This window comes from Ceratotherium simum, chromosome 1 (assembly GCF_057802395.1).
Source record: "Ceratotherium simum simum isolate JZ-2026a chromosome 1, ASM5780239v1, whole genome shotgun sequence".
NCBI classification, from domain to species: Eukaryota; Metazoa; Chordata; class Mammalia; order Perissodactyla; family Rhinocerotidae; genus Ceratotherium; species Ceratotherium simum.
In genome coordinates, this window is record NC_141900.1 from 59,883,425 (window position 1) to 59,901,459 (window position 18,035).

The following is an 18,035-nucleotide window of genomic DNA, read 5'->3' on the forward strand; positions in this document are numbered from 1 at the left end:
GGCCCTCCCTTAGTCTGTCTCCTTAACTGTTTACTCTGCGTTTTTTTTCCTTCAAAGCACTTACCATTGAAATTATTTTTGTTTATTATCTCTGTTCCTACTAAATCATAAACTCCATGAGGCAGAAGACCTTGAACATCTTTAAAGCCCTAACCTAGTGCCCAGAACATGCCTAGCACATAGGAAGTACTCAATAAATGTTTATTGCATGAAATGAAGAATGAAGCATGTCCCTTGCAATTAAGGTGCTGTTAGCATAACAGAGATTAGGTAAGAGTGTATAAACAGAAGACAGTATATAATCTTGTAAGAATTATATAAATATAGTAATTTTAAGTACAAGACATTTCATTGAACAAAAAAATGAAGACCTTCAAGTTTAGAGTTACTTTCTCTCTCTAAAAGTTCCAGGCTCTCCCTAATATCCAAGTGAACTTCTTTTAATGTATTAACAGAAGTACAAAAAAAGATGAAACTAAAGATGATAACAGAATTAGATGAACTAACCAATTTCCTTTCTTTCTTGCTTAAAGAATATTTACTAAAGAACTACCAAATCTAATTCCAAATTCCATTGGTTCCCTGCAGATGTAACTGGGAATCATCTTTGAGTTCCCTAGTTGATCTTTAACATAAATTTTCCATTTCCAAAACTAAAAATCCTCTGTTGCCCTGGAATCAGGTGTATAAATCAAATTTGGTGTTGCTCTCTCTCTTTAAATATCCAAAGAGGTGAATATAAGATAAAAGTCAAAATAAGTATTAATAACTACCCCAGATAGGACAAAGACAGTGTTTCCCTACAGTGCCTACCGTGTTGCTGTGATAAAACTGTTAATGAAGAGTTCTCTTTCTAGTTGTTAAGTATTGGGAATACTGCTGTACTGTATTATTTTGCATTTTGTAATTATTTGCAAATCATTTTAATAGTATGTTTTTCTAAATTCTAAATTTCTAATGTAAAGACCTCCTCTTTAAGTTGTTCTGAATATTATTCTACTTCTTTTATACTAACCCTACCACTTTGATCATAGTCACAATTCCCAGTGGAAGCATGTCTAATAGTACAATACAGTCATGTGCTGCATAATGACGTTTTGGTCAACAACAGATCGCATATACGATGGTGGTCCCATAAGATTAGTACCATTCAGCCCAGGTGTGTAGTATGCTATATCATCTAGATTTGTGTAAGTACACTCTATGATGTTGGCACAATGACAAAATTGCCTAACAACGCATTTCCCAGACCATATCCCCTTTGTTTAGTGATGCCTGACTGTATAACATTTTGAACACAGTAAATACTTACTTTCTGACTGATGTTAGCATGTAGAGGCAGTTACTTAGTTTAACTTCAGAGAGAGGTCAATAATCTGGAGATAAATAATCTGGAGAACAGTTCAGGAGTTGAGAAATAACTGCAAGAAGGCTTAAAATATTTAGCATTAATCTTGAATTTAAAAAAATAGAAGATTCTTGATTTAATCAACCAGACTGTATTAAAGGCCCCCAGGAGATATACACTGGAGATAGTAAGTTGAAAAAGACATAGAATCTGCCCTCTTCAGAGTCTAGTAGTGGCAGAAACAGGCACAAACATAAGCACAATACAGTGGTCCTTGCAACAGCACAGATACTATACTATGAGAACATAGAAAACAGCCTCATTATTGCTATACAAAACAATCCTCTCATCCCTCTGCTTTCAGGTATAATCATGTTCAACTCCAAGTCCTTATACCTCAGAACAGATTCTGTCCCAGTCAAACTCATACATGTTACGGATATGTCAAAATATCACTTTACTTTCTCTTTTTCTGGAGATTTATTTGATTAGACAACACCAGCCAGCTGGATCCCCAACAGGAAGGACCCAAAAACTCTGGTTCTATCCCAACCCAACTGCAGAACAGAAGACTCCTCATAGCCAGATAATAAATATTCCAGGTTGGGGTTAACACAATAGGACTGATCTGATCTCTCTCTGGGGTTCTCCAGATTCGAGAATAATGGCTTCTCAACCACTTCCTCTCAAATGACTCTGGAACAGAAATGTTAGGCCCCTTCCAGATTAGAAAAGAAGGCAATTCCTCCCCTCAACCCTCAAAGGTCAGCTAGCAAGACAGAAGATAACAGCACCAGCCACTGGGGTAGATAAAATTGTTAGAAATGGAGTTAACAGTAGGCAACTGCTATGAAAAAGACAGAAGGCCACCACAGGATAGGAGTGAAAGGAAGAAGGTCTGGCGGAACGTGGTAAGAACCTTAGACTGAGCTGGCAGAGTAGGATTCTAGTCTTAGATCTGCTATCAAACTGGAGAACCCCGGGCAAGTCACCTAACCTCTTTGGACCTCAATTTGCTATCTACAAAATAACAGAGTCAAATTAAATCATCACTCAAGTCCCTTCTAATAATAAAATTCAATTCTAAGAGCACAACAGACACTTAAAAACTAGACACACTATTTAACCCCAGCAGTCCACAAGAACACTATAATGACATTTATTGCATTTTCACCAACTTACTTTTCCAGATCTTACTAAATATGGGTATCTCATATCAGCTCACCAAGGTAGCTACTTAGTTAACATTTAGTCAGACATTCCCCTTTGTAATCATAAATATAGAGACATAAGTCAGGGACCTGTTTACAGAAAACATAACTCTTTTCTGAACTGTCTTAATAAAACTTCATTTTAGCAACTTAGCTTTGGCATTAAAGTTGGCCTTTATGCTAACTACATTACAATAATCCTCCTTCAGAAAGGATTTATAACACTTATACTAAATAAGCATAAGTAGCACACTAATTGATACAATAAGTAACAAACACTTCTACATAATTAGGGAAATATCAACTATATTGGCTCCATCAGTTATCAACTGCTATATAACACTCACTCCAAAACTTAGTGGCTTTATTTGCTCACAATTCTGTGGGTGAGCAATTTAGACTATCGTAGCTGGGCAGTTCATTTTCTAGTTAGCCTGAGGTCACTAATGCAACTGCAGTCACCTGGGAACTTGACTCTGGCTGGATGGTCAAGACGGCCTCACTTGCATGCGTCGTGATTAACACATGTCTCCAGCTGGCTAGTCTAGGCTTTTCTATGTGGCAGTGGACGAGTTCCCAGAAGCAAGAGGGGGCAAGACTCAACGTACAAAGTACTTTTGAATTCTTTGTGTTACATATGCTAACATACCACTGGCCAAAACAAGTCAGATGGCTAAGCCCAGAGTCAATGTAAGGAGTGGATACACAGTGTGGATTCAAAGATGTGAGTCATTAAGCACCATTACTGTAACAGTGTACCACATTAGCTGTTTACTAGTTTTAGCCAAATAATGAGAATGATTTTATAATTTAAAGAACAGCCTTCCATTTAGCAATTTTTATTTTCCTCTTAGAATAAATCAGAACTTAACAGAAAATAATATTTCCTAATTCAGTAGAATATTAAATTAGTTTTACTCTTGAGCAAATGATTCTTTTCTTCAGTCCAGCCTTTCTAGTCTTCAACTAGAACAACAAGTTGACAACTAGTCTTCAACTCTGCCATGGACCAACAATGGGATCTTGAGATAAGTTCTCTGGGTGTTACTTCCATCCTTGGTAAAACGGGAATATCACCACTTGTTCTGTCTATCTCACATGGTTGTTTTTCCAGTTGAACTCAACCCAAGTTTTTAAACATTTATTAAAGACTAATTACGTTCCAGGCATTGTGCTGGGAAAACAGAGACTAAAAAACACACTTCTACAGTGTATAAGAATGTGAGTAATATTTTAAAAACTGGAAATAATCCAAATGGGAACATAACGTGAGGTGAAAAAGCAAGTCACAGAATACACTCATTATGATTCCATTTCTATAATGTTCTAAATTATGGAAAATAAACTACTGGTTAGAGATGAAAACATATGGGGCTAACCTATAAAGAAAAGCATGGGAATGAGCCACAAAATTCAGGACACTGGTTCCTTCTAATCAAGGAGAAAAAAAGAATAGGATGGGGAGAAGCACACAAGAACCTCAAAGGTAACAGTAAAGCTCTATTTCACAAACTGGGAGAGGGATATACATGAGTTCAATGTATACTTATACTTTATACCTTTATATATTTTATAAATATTTTGTATATATATTCAGTATTTAATAAAAACAACTGGAAAAGAAAGACTTCACTTTCTGTACTCAAAAAGCTTAAACTCTAAAGGAGGAAGAGAATCAATGCCTATAAATGTAATGTGGGCTTTGGTAAAGGTATGTACAGTTTGACAGCTTCAAAAGGAAACACCAAATCAGCTGAGGCATGCCAAAGGACTTTATAAAGTAATATCTATACTATAAAGTGATAACTATACAAGTATAAACTTGTATATACTATACAAGTATAAAACAGTTATTCACATTGGTTTCAGGATGAAGTTTAAGCATCATTTGCTTTTGACTAAAAAAAAAGTCATACAGAACTTAAATAAAATTGTATTATTTGTAATGGGGAGGAGCTGCTATAGGGTGGGTCTAATAAATACCAAAATGAAACCTGGGGAAAACCTTCAATCTACGACTCCATGGCTGGTAAAATGATACAGTAATTATTCTTTTCACTTTATTCCCCAGAATAACAGTTAGCAGGAAGCAGAGGAAAAGGCTGGACTGAAGAAACCAATCACTTGCTCAAAAATATATACAATTTTAAATTTATTTGGGTTAAAAAACTTCTCTTTAAAATGCTAACCACAGAATAAGAAGTATAATATTTTCCATTTATATTTTTAGAATACTACCATATATGTATGTAATATCTCTATATGAATACATGTCAATGCATTTTTTAAAAGTCTAGGATAAAGAAGAGATCAGAGGTATGGAGAAAAGGAGAAAATGGGGGGAAATTTTTAAGGTTTTATTCAAATTACCTCAAATATTCCATGTTTCAAGACTGACGAATAGAGAACTATATAAAATTGTGGGCCCATCTTGGGTGTCTAAGCCATGCTTTTCCCAGGTAACTTTTCCTTAATTTTATTTAGTTAAAATAAAATGATTTTAAACCAGCCTATTTAACTTACAGAAAGTTTCCTCTATTTTAACTGAGAAAGTGGAGCTATTTTTAATCCACTATATTAAAAATATAAAAACAATAACTGTGAGAAGAAAAACATAAGTTTCTATTATATACTGGCCAATCTCATAATGATCATGTGTCAACCAATGAATTGTCACAAACCATCTCTACACGGAGCTTTCAATCTACAATATAGCTCAGATTCAGGTGTATTCACTATTATAAACTAGCATTTTTGCACCCTAAAATCACAAACCAGGGTTTAAAAAATAGCTCACTAAGAACACAAGAGTAATTTCAAAGTTTTATCACATAAAAGACTATATTTTAAAAAATAAAATAATGTTTAAAAATCGAATTGGTATTCTTCACTATCAAATAATAATTTCAGGCTTTACTCTTGAAGCAAAAGAAAGTCAACCAACAGCAAGATCATATGTACCATACAAATTTTCAAATTCAATAACAGAACCACTCAAAGAAGAACTGTTCAGTTTATTAATTCTATTTTATAAAAAAACACACCAACACCAAGCTTAAAACTGCTTATTAGTATCTTATGACCAAAGTGCCTATACCACACTGTAAATCTTTACACCTAAATCCTACTTAACCAATTCAATATAACAATTAGAGGGGCTAACAGTTATTTATACCTCCACCTATACTAAAAATATGTTTGAGATATAAGATACCCTTACAACAAGACCATTATGTTCTTTATGAAAAAATAGAATCTGATTTAAATTATCATATTTTGTTTTCTTTTAATTCCAAAGCCTACAATCAAGCTTAATGTAATTGGAATAAAATTGCTATTCCACTGCCTACCGCTATATTGCTGTAATTACGTACCCGTGTGTGTGTGTATGGTATTTGATTACAGTAATTTTGGAAAACGTGGAAATTATGACACATCATGATACCCATAATCCTGCCATTCCAAAATATCCAGATACCCACTATTAATATTTGATATAGTAATAAGCTGTTAAAATTTTATTAGTGGGTCTCCTTGTCCTCTGAGATGATCATATGATTTTTAAGTATGTTAATGTGATGAAATATATTTATAGATTTTTTAATATTAAGCCATCTGTGCATATATAAGATAAACCAAACCTGGTTTTGTGTCTGATCTCTTTTATACATGGTTGGACTTAGTTTGCTAATATACATTTTTAAAGTTTTTACTTCTATATTCATGACTGATATAGACCTATAATTTTTCTCTCTCATAATGTTCCTGTCTGGTTTAAATATCAGAGTTATACAGGTCCTATAGAATGAGTTGGGAAGTATTTCCTCTTTTTCTACTGTCTGGAAAAGTTCGTATAAAATTGACATGATCTGCTCCTTGAAATTTTGGTAACACTCATCTGTAAAATCATCTGGGCCTAATGTTTCCCTTGTGAAATGATTTTTTCTTTTTTACCACTTCTTTAATTTCTTTAATAGTTACAAGATTATTCAAAGCTAATTACTTCTTGAATCTGTTCTGAAAAGTTAAATTTTCTAGGAATTGATCTATCCCTACCCACAGCAATTTGGACCAAAAATTCACAACTTTTTAAAGTTGTGACATCTTTTTATTTGAATTTAGAACAAGCACTGTATTTTGAGAGTACTAAATAACGTAAGTTTTGTTTTGTTTTTATTTTAGTTTAATTAATTTATTTTTTTGGTGAGGAAGACTGGCCCTAAGCTAAGATCTGTTGCCAATCTTCCTCTTTTTCCCTGAGCTAACGTCTGTGCCAATCCTCTATCTTGTACGTGGGATGCCACCACAGCATGGCTTGATGGGCAGTGTGTAGGTCCGTGCCCAGGATGCGAATCTGTGAACCCCGGGCCGTCAAAGCGAAGCACACAAACCCAACCACTATGCCACCGGGCCAGCCCGTTTTTATTTTTAATGAGGGAACTGAGAATCCTGTAATAGGTCTAAAAATAACTGGATATATCTTGGGTACCACAAAACCATAATTGCTACTTTTGACAAACAGAAATAGATGTGCATATGTCTTAGCTACACTTACCACCAGAAACAGGGGCATCCATGAAAACTGCTCCCATTTTCTCAACTTCTTTGGCCAATTCTTTCGAAATCGCAGGATCAATAGTACTGGAATCTATTAATAGTGAGCCTTTCTTCACTTTTCTAAGTAAATATATAAAAATATAGTTTTAAAAAAACTATAGTTTTATAGTTTTAAAAATACAGTTTACAACTCTGAATAAACATTTCACGCAACTGCCTATAGAAGCAGAATCTGCTAAAAGCTGCCAGATATCAAGGAGGTCTTTGGTTTAGTATTAAAAACATTATTAGAACTGCTTCAAAATCTCAAATTCATTTTCAGATCAATTATAGTTCACAGTACACCCAAACTCTTTCAAACAAACCAAAATAATCTAATAAACTATGGGATATAAATTCTGGTTCCAGGTGAAATGCACACTAACCATAATAATATAAGTAAGCTAAGATGTAAGCAATTTAAAACACCTATTAACTTTAAAAGGGCCATTTGGTAGGATTTCAATTTTTGTTTGTAAAGTAGCTAGGTCTCTTTAAAAAGTAATTTATTTGTCTTTAACAAGCCATGTTGCAAATTTCACATATCCATGTCATTTCCACTAGGTAGAATAAACATAAGCAATTGAAATTTAGTCATTTGCTTCAGGATGGCATATTCTTTAATAACTGTAACTTTTTAAAGTTACAAAATAAAACATCAAACAGACAGAAAGGAAAATATAGGAATGGACCTGGAAATCTCCTAGACCAAGTCTTTTTGTTCTTTATGGCAAATTTATATATATCCATTGGTAAAGGGCAGAAACAGTCTTTTCATATATCATATTTTACGTCAATATTTAAAGGGCATTCTTATAGTAAAACATTTTTATTTGTACTGTAAGTACAGAGTATATCCCTACATAGTTTCCTTATTATCTATAATCTACACCTATCTTCACTGGCTAGGAAACTCTGACCTACATTATAATTTATTTAAAGGGCTATGACTAACCTTTAATTCAAACTTCCCCAAGTTCTTACTACAGATAAACTAATCTAGAGGACATTTAATCCTAATTATGATTGGAAAATTAGAAATGAATAAATATAAATATTGAAGGGGAAAACAGAAAATCATTTCTAAGAACTACAAACAAGAAAAGAAAAATCTTCCTATAGAAAAAAATAGCACACAAAATGCTGTAAACAATACTTTTAGATATATGAATTGATCTGGTCCAAATTCAATGATTGGGTATATATTCCCCAGAAAAGAAATAACATACGCCATTACAGATCACCTCAGTATGCAGAGTTTTACTTTATGCAACCTAAAAAATGAGAATTAAGTTTACCAGTCTTCTGTGATATTAACAGTTTTAAGATCTTAAATCTTTAAGCAAATGGGAAATCTCTCAAAAATGACACATGCACTGGGTGTGGGGAAATGATACTGACCCAGAAGAAAATAAATAACCACCCATGAGACGCAAATTACAGTTCAACATAAAGCCAAACTCTTTCAAAGCACTCCCTAGACAAAAGTGCTCTGGTAGCTGGCCACCATATACCTTAGTACAGGATATTAATAAATGTAGTATTTTGTCTCCACACAAGTTTTTAGTAGCTTTTCCTTGAGCGGCAGAGCAGGGCCATAATTGGAACAGACCAGGTAACGAGACAGCTAGGTCGTCTCAGGACCACACACACTGTGGGCCTGAGGGCTCCATCCAAAATGAGTGTCTCTCAACCTTCCCTGAAATCTAAACATTTATCTTATCAGTTTTCTGCCTAATATCCAAGTGTCTTTTGCTTCCAAGTTTGTTAGTTTTCAAAAGCAATTCAATTTCCCAAAACCTCAAATCTCATGTACTACAGCTTCAAGAAATTAAACCCTTTCTTTTAGCCCTTCATGTTTCTACAGGGCCCACCAGTTTGTTCTAGCTCTTTGCTGAAATTCAAAAACAAAACAAGTTAGGAACATGAACCAGTAAGACCAGAAAACTAAATTGGGAATTCAACCGCTGTCATCCCAACATAACCACAAGGGTTTGGCAATAGGCAGCAATTAACCAAAAGGTTCTCAAAGCCAGGGAAGCTAGGCACTGGCTAGGAAACTCTGACCTAAATCATATTTTATTTAAAGAGCTACTGCTAACCTTTAATTCCAACTTCTCAAAGTTCTTACGACAGATGTACTAACCCAGAGGACATACAATAACTTTTTATTGTATAATAAAATGTTAAATAATGGTGTTCTTTCCAATGTTTGGTTTTATTTTTCATAGAAACCTTTCCCTGAATTTCTATAAACCATAAGAAAATTATGCTTGTAACATCTGTACAGTTTAAAATGCAAACTTTAAAAGTCTTTTAAACATGTTACCAATGAAAGCATAAGTTTAATGCAAGAGTTATAGGAAAGAAACAGTAGCAAAAAAATTTATTCCCAAAAGTCACATACTTGACTTCAGTGAAAAAATAAACCCTTTACAATGAGAGAGAAACCACACCATTGACTTTTAAGAAATAAGAAAACAGTATAGAAAAGTTTAACAAACATCATTGTAATTTCCTAACAGTTCTAACAAAAGTGAAGTGCATGAACTATCATAACAAGAAAATATCCACAGTTGAGAAATACATACTTTAGAATTCCATTTGCTCCAGAATAAGCTTCTATTGCATTGATACTGGTGGGCAACACTGTAATAATTCTGTCAGCTTTTTCGGCTACATCTGCTGGGGAAGACACTACCTTTAAAAAAAATTGCAAAGGCACATTATTTAAATTAAAATGTAAGCAGTTTCTAGAGCACAAGTAGGATCCACTTTTTATGCATGCCGATAACAGTGACAGTGAATAAAAACTAATCCTTGTTTCCAAATGACAAAAAATAGCTTATTGCCTGAAATACAGAGTCCATTCCTTACACACATACAGATGCAGTTTCTATGGAATCAAATCAACTGTTTATTTTAAAAAGTGTGAAGTGAGTTGAGGGGGAAAGGGCAAAACCCAACAGTCCTGGGAACAGACACACTTCTCATGGATTCCTCCAACTTGGATTCTTAAAGCATACTTTTTGGTAGATACTTTGACTAAGAAAAACATTCTAGTACAACAGAGCTGGTAGCCAAAGTACAGGATTCACTAGTGATTTCATGGGCAGCAAAATCCCCTAGTAGATTCTCAAGCCCCAATCACCATCATCCTGCAGTCTCTGTTTTCAAGGGAAAAAACAAAATTAAGCCTGTTTGAGAAAAGAAAAGGTCAGGACAAGGACATGAGCACTTACTGCACTGTGAGTACCACCACGAAGGCTGAGAGTGTGGGGTACCAGGACTCATGTGGAAACTGTATATACAAGAAAGACATACGAATAGGCATCAAGCTGCACTCTCATTTCAACCCTCATTTCTGCTTTAACGACGACCACAAACATACTGTAAAGGAAAGCTGCTCTGTCTATTCTCTGAGTATGTAGGTGCATACACGGGCATACGCACCCTCACTCACAGTTCCCCAGCCCCCTGCTGTCTCTCATATAGTATACACCTTGATATACCTGGCCAGCCAGTCAGCAACCAAACAGCTGAGAGGAGACCAGGAGCTCACTCTTTGGCTCCAACTCTCCTTTGACAAAAAGAATCCATCACCACAATTGTCACAAAAGCTCCTCTAAATCCTTTTCTCTCTTTAAAAAAAAGACAAAGGACTATCAGGAGGTTAATTGAGGATTTCTCCATAGAATAATTTACATATGTATTAGAAACTGACATATTTTCTACTAGGAAATGTGAAGTGACACGTAAGCATCTTGGGAATGGGAATGCCTTTCATGTGGTGGAAGTTTACATAACATTTTCTTTTTGTCTTTGATGGGCAGTTGTTGAAAGTGAAAGAATGGGAAGCCAAACACAGCGTGTAAACTAAATATTACAAGCTAGAAATCATTACATTTCAATTTTCTATAAAAGACTATTGGCTTCTATATCAAATTCTAGATGAATGTAGTTTTAATATAAAGTAATTTCATAAGTCATACTTTAAAATTTCAGGCAAGTATCCTCGCAGTTTGTGTATTAACATTAAATGATAATATAAAACATCTCAGATCCTAAAACAAAAAAAAGATATTCTCTGTCTTTTAATGTCCTAAAACAAAAAAAAGATATTCTCTGTCTTTTAATGTTTCATTCTAAAGGCAATACAGCATTTCAGAGTCTACAATGTGGCACATTCAACACGTATATTTTGATATATGGGGATTTGCCACAAATAATTCTGAAAAAAAAAAATTTTCTGTCAAATTACAAAGAAACACTGAAGTTAAATGAAAACCTTTCCTAAACCCAAATAAATACTGAGATTCAAAAAGAGGCAACTATTTCCTGGCAAACAGTTTAAGTTTACTCAAGAATAACACAGCTCATTTAAGATGAGGAGATAAGAAAACGAAAAGTTGAAGGAAGAGTCATAATTCTCCACTCCTGGACTGTATCAAGAATATGGGTTACATAGAAAGCCCCATCTGTTCATTTCTACTTAAATGAAGTAATAAACACAATGCAAAACAGTGGCATACCTTTCAGCGGCCTTTCCTTCTATCGCAGCTCCATCTCTCTAGATCTTTCAGGGACTACAGTAAGCCCTGAGGTCTAAGAGTCAATTTCAGACTTTCTCTTAGGAATTGAGAAAGTCTCTTCCATTGAAGGAAATTCAGTTCCGTCTAGATAACTCCTTGAGAGTTGCCCTCAGGGACACCAACAATTAATTCACAGGTCTCAGGACACTTTACACCTCCAAGCTTCTCAGGCCCTTGAACTGGCAATGCCAATTCATGCAACTGCCAAGTGCATGGGGCGGCCAATCAGCCCCCTGCATTCCTAGCATCTGCTTCTTGGGATGCTTGGGTTGCCAGAGTACTGCTAACCCCTCAATTATAGAGGAAAGCAGTGTCAAAGCTCACAGATCTGGAAAAAACACACAATGATAGTGATAGCTGAAATGTCACCACTGTACTGGCCACAACTGCTCCATATCTAATGACTACATACATTTGGTACATTCTAATAACAGTCACTAATTTGTCCTACAGACAGCATGTTTATTAGACAGATAGACAGACATGTATGTCCAACTATTCAAATCATCTTGCCTTCCATGTGACGACTTCAAGACTCTAAAATAATTGACTGACAAAATTTGGCCACAACTTAAAAGCTGGGGAAAAAAAAACATCTGATTGCCAGTCTGACACTAACCACAAAAGCCTTTAGGAGCCAAACTAATTAGAGTCCCTTCAATTACATTTGCTAATTGAATGGATAAGCAAAGACAGCATGTATCAGTGAAAAAAAACACTAATTTTGGAAGCCAGAGACGCAAGTTTAGTTGTAGCTGAGCCACTAAGTCATGTGTGATTTTGTACAAATCACTTAACCTCTCAGGTTTCAGTGTGAACCACCTACAGAACTTTTCCCACTGTGTGTTGGGGACAGGGGTGGGAATTGCAGACAGGAAGCAAAGCCAAGTCTTCACTCTTTACTAATCTGGGAAGGGCAGCTACCCAGAACCCATCTTCTTTCCTTCCTCACAACCACTTACATATCTCAAGGAAGAGGGAAAAAAGGAAAATCTAATAATTGAGTCTGTGTCCTAGAACCTTCTAATTTCTATTCAGGAATCTGAGAGATGGTCTTCATGACTTTCATTTCAGACTACATCATTTCTGTGTGCTGGTAAGCAAAGATTATACACAATATTTATGTAGTTTTCTGTCAGGAATGAAATGGCTCTTGTTAATTACTTATTATTTTTTCCTCCTCAAAAACTACTTCAGGGGCCGGCCCCGTGGCCTAATGGTTTAGTTTGGCATGCTCCACTTCAGCGGCCCAGGTTTGCAGGTTCAGATCCCAGGCACAGACCTACACCACTCGTCGGCCATGTTGTGGTGGCAACCCACATACAAAATAGAGCAAGAATGGCAACAGATGTCAGCTCAGGGCAAATCTTCCTCAGCAAAAAAAAAACAAAAAAAAAACCTACTTCTGCACTTTGTTAGTCAAAATACAATTTTAATAGAAACTTTCTTGTAATATTAATTAGCCTTGCCACCTGAGACACATCTAAAACCTTGCGATATCTAACGATCTGTTTTATTCTCCATAGCACTAAGTGGACTACTAGACATACGGTAGGTACTCAGTCTATCAGAAATCTCTAGAAGCCTGGAGACTGAGGCTTCCACTTTTAAAGAAAACTGTTCCTCTGTCCCCATTCTTCACCTGGATAAAACCTACCTATTCTTGTGCTTTCTGCCTAAATGTCTAGTCTTCAGAGAGAACTTCCCTAACTGCCCTCTCTCCCAATGTAATGCATATTTTACTAAAAACTAATGAGACTCTACTTTTTCTTTCGACTTACCACAATCTGGCATCACATATTGTGTGATTTGATAATCTAACACCTCTTATTGGCCCCCAAAGGCAGGAACTGTGACTATTTTGTTGTGGGCTATATTCCCAGTGCCTGGCACATAGAAAGTAATGAAGAAACATCTGTTAAATTAGTAAATCAATAAAGGTCCTATCCCGTTTTGTTAACAGATTCTACGTGGCCTTAACCCATAGTGATCAGAGCAATAAAAAGTAGCTTTTCTTCACAAAGAAGCAAGAGATTCTGACATTGTCACTTGAATGGAAAGCATTAGAAAAGGAATAACAGCTCTGTACAGCAGAGGTGAAACTAAGACTTACAGGAACTAACTTAGAGCTAACACATACAGTACTTAACAATATGCCAAACACTATTTTAATCTTCATTTAATCCTCATAACAACTCTCTGAGAAATGTTATCCTAATTTCACACATGAGGAAACAGAGATATAGAGACCTTAAATAACTTGCCCAAGATTGCAGATACTAAGCGGTAAAGGAGGATTTCAAACCCATGCATTTTGTAGATTCTCAATACTTGCTGTACTTGTTTCTGCGGCTGCCACAACAAATTACCATAAGCATGATGGCTTAAACCAACAGAAATTTATTCTCTCACAGCTCTGGAGGCCAGAAGTCTGAAATCAAGGTGTAAGCAGTGCCACGCTCTCTCCACAGGAGGATCCTTATTTGCCTCTCCTAGCCTCTGGTGGCTCCTGGGGTTCTGTGGCTTGCCACAGCATAACGCTAAAGTCTGTCTCCGACTTCATATGGCCTTCTCCTTTGTGTCTCTCTGTGTGTTCTCCATTTTTGTCTCTTGTAAGGACACTCATCATTGCCTTTAGGGCCCACCGCAGATCCAGGATGATCTCATCGCAAGATCTTTAACTTAATTACATCTGCATAGAACTTTTTTCCAAATAAGGTCACATTCACAGGTAGTGGGGGTTAGGACTTGGACATAACTTTTTAAGTAGCTTTACTGAGATATAATTCACATACCATACAATTTGCCCAAAGTATATAATTTGATGGTTTTTCACAGATATGTGCAACCATCACCACAAGTTTAGAACCTTTTCATCACTTCAAGAAATCCTATATCCATTAGCCATCACTCCTCTGTGCCTGCCTGTCTCCCCCTATCCTACCCCTGCCCACACACGCACCCAGCACTGAGCAACCACTAATCTACTTTCTGTCTCTACAGATTGCTCTATTCTGGACTTTCATATGAAGGGAATTGTATGGTATGTGGTCTTTTGTGACTGGCTTCTTTCACTTAAGTTTACAAGGTTCATCCATGTTGTGGCATGTATTAATACTTCATTCCTTTTTATGACTGAATAATATTTCATTGCATGGGTACACATTTTGTTTATCCATTCATCCACTGATGGACATTTGGGTTGTTTCTATCTTTTGAATAATGCTGCTATTTATATACAAGTTTCTATGCGGGCAAGTGTTTTCATTTCTCTTGCGCATATACCTAGGAGTGGAATTACTGGGTCATATTGTAATTCTAAGTTTAATTGTCTAAGGAACTGCCAGACTCTTCTCCAAAGTGGCTGGACCATTTTACATTCTCATCAGCAGTGTGTGAGGGTTCAATTTCTCCACACTTTTTTTTTTTTTTTTTTTTTTTTTCTTTATTTTTTCCCCCAAAGCCCCAGTAGATAGTTGTATGTCATAGCTGCACATCCTTCTATTTGCTGTATGTGGGACACGGCCTCAGTATAGCCAGAGAAGCGGTGCGTCAGTGCGTGCCCGGGATCCGAACCCAGGCCGCCAGCAGCAGAGTGCGCGCACTTAACTGCTAAGCCACGGGGCCGGCCCTCTCCACACTTGTTATCTGACCTTTTGATTATAGCCATCCTAGTGGGTGTTGTAATCTCATTGTGGTTTTGATTGCATTTCTCTGATGACTAATGAAGTTGGCACCTTTTCATGTGTTTATTAGCCATTTGTATTTCTTCTTTGGAGAAATGTCTATTCAGATCTTTTGCCCATTTAATTAAGTTACTTGTCTTTTTATTTTTGAGTTGTATGACTTCTTTATATATTCTAGATACAAGTCCCTTATCAGATATATGATTTGCAAATATTTTATCCCATTCTGTGAGTTGTCTTTTTACTTTCTTCGCAATGTTCTTTGGAATGCAAAAGTTTTTAATTTTAATGAAGTCCTATTTTTAATTCTGTTGCTCATGCTCTTAGTGTCGTATATAAGAATCCTTTGCCAAATCCAAGATTGCCAATCCAATAAAGATTTACCACTATGTTTTCTTCAAAGAATTTTGTAGGATATCAACCCACTGTATACCCACTCACTATACAATCCATTATTATAGATAATTATATTATTTAATTCTAACAAACTCCGTGGGTGCAGAACAACACCTTAAAGAGAGAAAGAGGGGGTGGTATGTGATCAGTGGCTTGACATTACGGATCCCAAAGGAATCCAGGCACTTTATTTTCTAGTAGTCTAGTTTATAAACAGATAACAGGTAGCTACATTTCAGAATCATCAAGGCAGACGCTGCACACATTCTCTAAGATGTCTCACACATTAATTTCATTAATTAGTGAACGTGCATCATATAATTGAAAGAGCAAAAGCTTCCAAGTCAAAGACAGACCTCTGTTCAAATCCTGGCTCTTGCCACTCACTCACTGTGTAACCTTGGGGATGTTACTGAACTTCTCCAAGCATCGGTTTCCTGATAATACTTCTGTTACAAAGATAAAATTAGATAATATATACAAAATATTTAGTAAAAGACCTGACACATAGTAGGTACTCACTAAATATCAGCTTCTTTTCTCTCCTTTGAAAAAAATAAATATCTCCTTCACTCAAGGATAAGTCTTTGAGTCTGTCTTTAAAAAAAGTAGCCTTCCTTCACATCTACCTAAAATCACCAACACTGAAAAATTAGAATTTTGTTGGGAAATGGAGGTAAAAAGGTAACTTCAGAGTATGAGGCAATTCAGGCAGAGAATCAGAAAGCTCTGGAAATCTGGGAAGAAGCAGAAAAGAGACTTACAAAGGGGTGATGATCATTTCAGTTTTCCATAGACGAGCTGTAAAGTCTACAGGCATAGAGGGAAGAGTAATGCCATTGGTAACAATTCGAAAAGCCCTAAGCTTCTGCTTTGCCAGACCAGGGTAAATCAGTCTCCTTTCAATTCCTACCTCTCTCTTACTAGGAGAGGTAGGAAAAGGAAGAGAAATGCATGTGATTTTTCATACACACACACACACACACACACACAATGAATAATTTCTGGAACGTTATTCTCCAAAATGCCAAAGTAATTCGTTATTACTTTGATTAAATTATGTAATTAATTGAAGATATTTTGTCTGTTTGGAGACCAAATACCATTTTTACTCTTACAAACAAATATATAAACCACTGTAAAGTACCAACATCAAATAGATGTGTTATCCCCAAAAGTAATATCCATCTCCTCAAAATAACAATTAATTCATCCTAGACTGAATATCAACTTCAACTGTCTACCATCCCTGAAGATGATAAAGGCCATCTTTCTCAGATTTTTTACTAAAACAAAGAACTGATCAAATCTCTCCAACAAGGCTACTAAGCCCCTAAGCTACTTAAGGTCATCTGTAAGCCTGCTCAACTGGTGGTACAGTGTCAGTATTCATAGACTCTGTCAGCATAAGCAGCCAGAACCCTACCCTGAAAAGTTCCAAAAAGATACTCACATCCTCATACAACACTGCTGCCCTCCCCATATGGTACACAAACCACAGAAGGGAAGGAATTGGAGGATACCCAGTTCTGCAAATGGCCTTTCTAAGTTGCCTAAACCTGCTCTTTACATATGCATTGTATCTCTCAGTATTTATTTCAAGTCTATTATCCAGAAGTTGACTGTTTAATTTTATTCTTTCTCTCACCTTGTTCTATAGTTCTCAGGAATTTTTTTAGTAGTCTCCAGTTCTAGGATTATATTCAGCCCTCAGTTACCACTCTACAACTTGTACAAGAAGAAATTTCCTTCATATCTCAAAAAACCAAAACTCTAAATTCAGTTACTAACACATGGTCTCCTGTATATATATATATGTTTTACATATTATATATAATATAAACATATATAATTTTATATATATATATAGAAATAAAATTAAGAATGAATTAGGTTTACAACTCCACTGGGTATACTTCTTTCTAAGTTGTTGTCACTTATTTGAATGTATATTCATTTTAAACATCAAAATCTAAAAAAATCTTAAGAAAACGACTTACCTGTTCACCCGCCTCTTGAAACTCTTTACACGCATCAGGGAACACATCATAAATAACAAGTGGATAGCCATGTTTCATGAGATTTTTTGCCATTGGATTCCCCATGTTGCCTACTCCAATGAATCCAACTGGAGTCTTAGAAGCCATTGACCTAGAACACACTGATTTCAAGACATTACTTTCAATAAGACGAGATAACATTTTTT

The 18,035-nt window shown here is 35.8% G+C and overlaps 1 protein-coding gene across 1 annotated transcript in view; it reads right to left on the reverse strand.

Annotated features, from left to right (window-relative positions):
* The window catches only part of HIBADH (3-hydroxyisobutyrate dehydrogenase), a 111,477-nt gene that overhangs the window by 82,741 nt on the left and 10,701 nt on the right, over nt 1–18,035 (reverse strand). The window contains exons 2-4 of the mRNA XM_004418886.3: nt 17,830–17,990; nt 9,747–9,856; nt 7,115–7,236 (exon numbers count right to left, since the gene is read on the reverse strand). Of these exons, the coding sequence (XP_004418943.1) occupies nt 7,115–7,236; nt 9,747–9,856; nt 17,830–17,990 (393 nt within the window). The remainder of the gene's footprint in view (nt 1–7,114; nt 7,237–9,746; nt 9,857–17,829; nt 17,991–18,035) is intronic.